Source organism: Mobula birostris, chromosome 12 (genome assembly GCF_030028105.1).
Source record: "Mobula birostris isolate sMobBir1 chromosome 12, sMobBir1.hap1, whole genome shotgun sequence".
Lineage (NCBI taxonomy): Eukaryota > Metazoa > Chordata > Chondrichthyes > Myliobatiformes > Myliobatidae > Mobula > Mobula birostris.
Genome location: NC_092381.1, coordinates 80854026 through 80859868, shown reverse-complemented (window position 1 = coordinate 80859868; position 5843 = coordinate 80854026). Strand labels below are relative to the sequence as shown.

General features: G+C 36.3%; 1 protein-coding gene across 1 annotated transcript; it reads right to left on the bottom strand.

Moving 5' to 3' along the window:
• Positions 1-814: 814 nt before the first annotated feature.
• Positions 815-5298, bottom strand: LOC140206373 (regulator of G-protein signaling 5-like). Its single transcript, XM_072274734.1, has 5 exons — positions 5194-5298; positions 4020-4118; positions 3852-3913; positions 2048-2214; positions 815-1926 (listed from the first exon to the last, which is right to left on the bottom strand). The coding sequence occupies exons 1-5, from the start codon at positions 5235-5237 to the stop codon at positions 1714-1716; spliced, it is 585 nt and encodes a 194-aa protein (XP_072130835.1). The 5' UTR covers positions 5238-5298; the 3' UTR covers positions 815-1713.
• Positions 5299-5843: the final 545 nt, after the last annotated feature.

Genomic DNA, 5843 nt, shown 5'->3' with positions numbered 1-5843 from the left:
TAGAAGGCAGTGAAAGAAATGAGTGCTTTACCTCATTAATGTCTGGGCATCCGAGCCACTATGAGATTGTATACAAATGAGCATACAGGTAATGGATATACGTGAATGAGTAGGCTTGGTATCAGGAAGTACAAATAGATTGGATCAAATAAACATGAGGGAGACAGCAGTTGCTGAAGCTCTGTGCAGGCCCAAATTGAAGATGTCTTTTCACAAGAGGCTCCCTTCTAATTTTTCAGTAGTTGCTTTTGGCTATGTAGATCAGTAGTTATAAATTGATTTTAAATTTAATTTTGAGTTTTTTGTTGAAAATTTGTTTGTATGAAAGTCATGTTGTGTAAAACCTTAGTTAGGCCAAATTTGAAATACAGTGTTCAGTTCTGGTCACAGCATTACAGGAAGAATGTAGATATTTTGGAGAGGGTGTAGAAGTTGTTTACTAGGATGTTACCCGGATTGCAAGGTTTAAGACACTTACACATTACTCTTCAAATAAGTTGTCAAACCTCAGCTAAAATAATGCTGGTGCATCATATACCACATGGTTTACTTGTTTTTTTAAGGTAAACCTACACATATACATTAAATCTTTGACAGTGCAACACTGTCCAGATTACATGGCTAAAATTCTGTAGTGGAGTTTGAACGCTGTCTTTCCCTCACAGGACTATAAGTACTAAATAGAAATACCCCAAGCAGTGCCATTTTGTTTTCAGTACTTAATACTGTGTATGTGTATGTTTCACTTGTATCACCGCTGTTACTACTTTCCTCCTTTATGCCTGCCTTAAAATATATAACATTGCTTTATTGTTTAATATTCTTTATTTTGTTTTCTCTTAGTATTTACACCTGGAGAAAATCAAAGACTCATACATAAATAGTTAAATGAAAAAAACAACAGATAATGATGTGACAGCAAGATAACTTTTCCAGCTCAATGTGATGCAAGTAGCTTGTCCTGCTCGGTGTGGAACTTGAGCTGCTACAGAACTCAATGAATAGGCTTCAAGGTGTCACTGGGAATTTTCAGCATCTGATATCATGTTTCAATATTAGGAATTATTTAAATATAGGTCTATAAAGACTTCTCTCACAGGTGAAGACCGTCAGAAGGTTTGGCTAATCCTTTTGCGAACCCAGGATATCGACTAGTATAACTAAGAATTAATGTGAGATCTTTAATGTTCATTTAATATTTGTTGCATACAAAAGTTTAATTTCCCTTGGAGCTTTTCAGGAGATTAAACTTGTGGGCATGCAGGTAGTAGATTAATTGCGTAAAACAATCCAAAAGCAGCAGGATACTGCTCTATTACTTCAAATAATTTCCTTAAACACTTTCGTAGAAGCTAGCCACTTGTTTCCCTAACAAAAGTCAGCATAAATTTGTCCTCATGCAGACTTCTCAAACCTTTTCCTATGTGGTATAACCAATATTACAGAATAATTTATAGACATACAATAAATAATTTATACAATAGCAATAAAATATTTGTGTAAAAGTCTAACAGTCCCAACTCAGTATATGCTACTTCTTCAATGCCTTCGGCACATTCTTCAATATGTGTCCCATTCTTTATCTAAACCGTGCAAACTCATAGCTCACTAATAAGCCTTTTCCAACAATGTTTCCATTTATACTTTCCATTCATATGCTCAGCTTGCGTTAGTGCTCTCATCAGATATCCCCAAAAGGTTTTCCTTCAAGATTCATGTCTCAGACTGCTTGTTGGAGTCTGAATGACTTGCCATTCTTTCAGTTTGTTTGATCAGGTTTAAATACACTTCTGATTTCAGGAATCTGGGATAGGAATCCTTCTCCATCAAGTTGTAGATTTTACTCTGTGCCTCATCAAAGCTGGAACTAGTGGGCTTCAGGAGGTGATTCTTAGTGAAGTCTTTAGTTTCATAATCAATATTAATCTATTCAGTAGGGAAAAAGAAAACAGAAGTTCAATGATTGTTCTTTGTTAATTTTAAGGTTGCTCACTGCATTAAAATGATACGCTACATATTGTTTGTGATGGCAAATGCAAGGACTCACCTCTTTAGGAGCATCTGTTTCTATGAATTCCAAATAAATTTTCTTTGCTGTGGAGGCCCTTTTTGCAGGTGACCTGATTTTCTTGTAGTCCTCGCAGGCCAGCCAGAACTCAATGTTTTCCTCACTGTATTCTAAGCAAAGGAAAGCTCTGAAGGTAGCCAAACCATCTACAAAAAGAAGAGGGGAGAAGTGTAATTCTAATGGACGCAAAGCTCTCATGATTTAATTTAATTTAAAGATGGAACAATTCATTCCATATTTTCAATCTTATAAATTATTTTTACATTTCAGGGTAAATCATGTATTAAGATTTTCTTCTAAATAAGTAAAGATCTTTTAATGTGCGATACTGATCGGCAGAAAGCTTCCTGTGGATGGATTGATGGCCAGCAGAATTTACAAAAGTGAGTTATTATTGCTATGCACCCTTTCATTTATCGTTCTTCCCTGGCTGGGGAAATTCAGGATCCCAAAACTGCATCAGGCAATTTGCCAGGAAGCATGAAATGAGAAGCATATGCTTTGGACTTGGCTCAACCATGGATCAACATAGGAAAGGTTTGCCTCCAAGTTACTTGGATCCTGGGTGGTAGCTTTTCACACAATCCCTTGGTTGGGTATGCCAACTGAATGTGAACCCCTGTGCTCCTGTTTGGCCACAGCTGTAGTCAAGTTGAGTTTATTGTCATGTGCACAAGGCAATGAGTGACAGTATATTGTAAAATTTTCCTGAAAACAGAGTCACGGGCACATGTGTATAGAGAAGGAAACAGAATATAACTTTTACATAAGATTGTACAATGGGGTAGGACTGTGCAAAAGAGCTTAGTACAAAAAATGACAGAGACACAATCAGTGGAAGTCCAAGGCCGAGCAAGCAGTTGTCCATAGTATCATTATACTGAGTTTATTAGGTTCACGTTGACAGAACTTGTTCATTTCCCAGTCTCTTAGCCGTCTTTATAGCACATTATTTTAACCTGGCCAAAAGACAGAAAAGACACACTCCTTGGAGTTATCAGGAGGCTTTTCCTTTCCTGGAGGCAACAGGATGCCAACAGCAGCTTCCAACAAGAGATGGAATAAGCTCACTAGAGGAGTGTTAGAGTACTGTATGTGGTACCCAATGTAAGTGCATTGGGTACAATGTTTTGTGATTATTCCCTTCCGCTGGAACTTGCCTGTGGGTTCAGGGAAGAATACTACTGGCAGCTCCCCCCTCCTCCACCATACACACACACTTCTGATTTCTGCAGTGGTTTGAGCTACCATTTTTAAATAAGCAAATTATTGCAAGAACAAAACCTGAACATTTATTTATTTTATTTCTTTTTATTTATCTATTTACTTATTGAGATACACAGTGGAGTAGGTCCTTCTGGCCCTTCAAGCCATGCCACCCAGCATTCCCCTGATTTAGTGCTAGCGTAGTCACAGGAAAATTTACAATGACCAATTAAGCTACCAACTGGTATGTCTTTGGACTGTGGGAGGAAACGGAGCACCAAGTGGAAACCCACGCGGTCACAAGGAAAACGTAGAAACTCCTTAAAGGCAGCAGTGGGAATTGAGCCCGTGTCATAGTGGAAAAGCATTGTGCTGACCACTACTCTATCATTCTGCCCTTAACCATGTCATGTATTGCCATATATATTTTAACTTACAGAATTCCTCTCTGATCACAGTTAACACCTTAATTAATCCATTATAAACCATCCAGACAGTCTTTCTGGATATGACTAACTCAATGACTTTATGAAAATCAAAATTACTGAGTTCTAATTATGGCAGGATGCCCACTTACTTTTATGAGAAAGCATCTTGTCCAGAGATTCTCTCCAATTCTTCGCTTCCTCTGAGGAAGTTCTAGTTGGGGGAAAAAAAGACAGCAATTTTCCTTAGTATATTTTAAAACATACAAGGAAAAGCTTTTTTATACGGTCAGTTGTTTTGCTATGAGGTCCACATGTACCTGTATTTTACTTTATCTATCTTGTTGGCTTGCACAGAAACGTAATGTTTATTCGACTTCTGTAAAAAGATACCCAGCCGAGCCTTAATACCTTTTGCCCTGGGAATAAAAAAAAACAAGTTTAGTCACAAAAAAACACTTTTGATCTACTCTGATCATTATCAATTCTTCCAGTGATTATTTTGGAATTCGTTAATGTTCCTTTAGCTAGTCTTTTTAGTTTTTCTTTCTTTTGTATCATGACTAATTTAAACTGTGTTTTATCAGGTACAGTACTGTTATTCATAGCTCTGTGTACATCAATATCTTGAAACAATGGAGACCTGACTTGTTCTATAGATTAACTGCAGCAAATCCAGGTCTGAGCTGAAATTGCAACAGATTACAATGGAAAATGCTCTGTTAGCACTTGAGAAGAGCTAATCCAATTCAAATCTGAGGGGTATTTGTGTCATTTAGGTAATACATGTAAATTAAAAACTGATGCAGGATGCCAAAAAAAAACTTATATCTAAAACAACAGCAAGGATGATGTTTTGGGATCTGATACTACCTTTTACGTCAATGACAAATCTCTTGGCTGCTTACAACATTTTTTCTGTTTCAGATTACAAGCATTTGCACGTATCATTTGATAATCTGAGTAAAGCAAAATTTAGGTGGAGATCCTGCCCAGATAATGTTGTGCTTACTCTGTGATGAGACTTCTTTTAGTGGTTCAACTATCCTAATCTGGAAATATAATCTGAACCGCAGATATTGGTTTGTGACCCACTACAAAATTGTTTGGTCTAACCTTCAGCATTTAATAGATTTCGAACCTTCAACTGATGAAAGTTAAATTGAAATTTCAATAATTTCAAGGCTCTAATATTGGAAAATAATGATCAAAACACTGTTCATTCACAATTTTGACATCAGAGTGGAAGTTAGTTTTAACTGGTATAGGTTTTGTGATCAAGTTCAAAACCTTATGATTTAGGCTTGTGAAAAAAAAGCTCAACTCCCTTGTATTGCTCAAATAAGTAATTTAGCAAAATATAAGAATCTGAAATACTTTCATCCAACAGTTGGCTACTAAATGCAATATTCTTTCTGAAGATAAAACATGTAGTTTCCTCAGCAGCCTTCCTTGTATAAAGATACACATAATGAAAATTATTAAGTAACATACCTTTCTAAGCAGCAGCTTGATAGTGATGACAATCCTCGGCACATTTTTATTTACTTGGAGCTATTAAGTCTCCTTTAGAAACTTTCTTCTTCTGGTCTCAAAGTCTTCGATGCACAGACTGACTGTTTCAGCTGGACTCACTGTCTTACATACACAAACTAGTTGGAGTTCAGTCAGTTGTCTAACCAATCAGTGGGCTGCAGGAAGCTGACAAGGTTATACTACAAACAGCTTAGGGTTGAATGATGACGTTTCTGTGTGTGGAAATTCCCAGACTGATAATATTATCACTATTAAACATCAAATCATTTGTAATTCATGTGTATAGATAATTAAATCTGAAAGATGTTCTAAACATTTCTATTCTAATAGAAAAAAATGAATATTGGAGGAGGAAGTTTGTTAACCTTTCATTTATGTGTACAAATTTTATTTGCTGCAGAAAGCAGAACCATTTAATGAAAAGTGATGGAATAATAATTGAGATGTAATGAAATCTATTAATCTCCCACCCGATGCAGTTCAGAAATATTGGGATCTGAAAGAACAGCACTATTTCATCTCTATGTGGCAATATGAAGGAAGGTTGTAAGCTATTTTGGAAAAGCGACATTTTGAGTACAGAGTAAGAGGAAAGCAACTTGTATGTT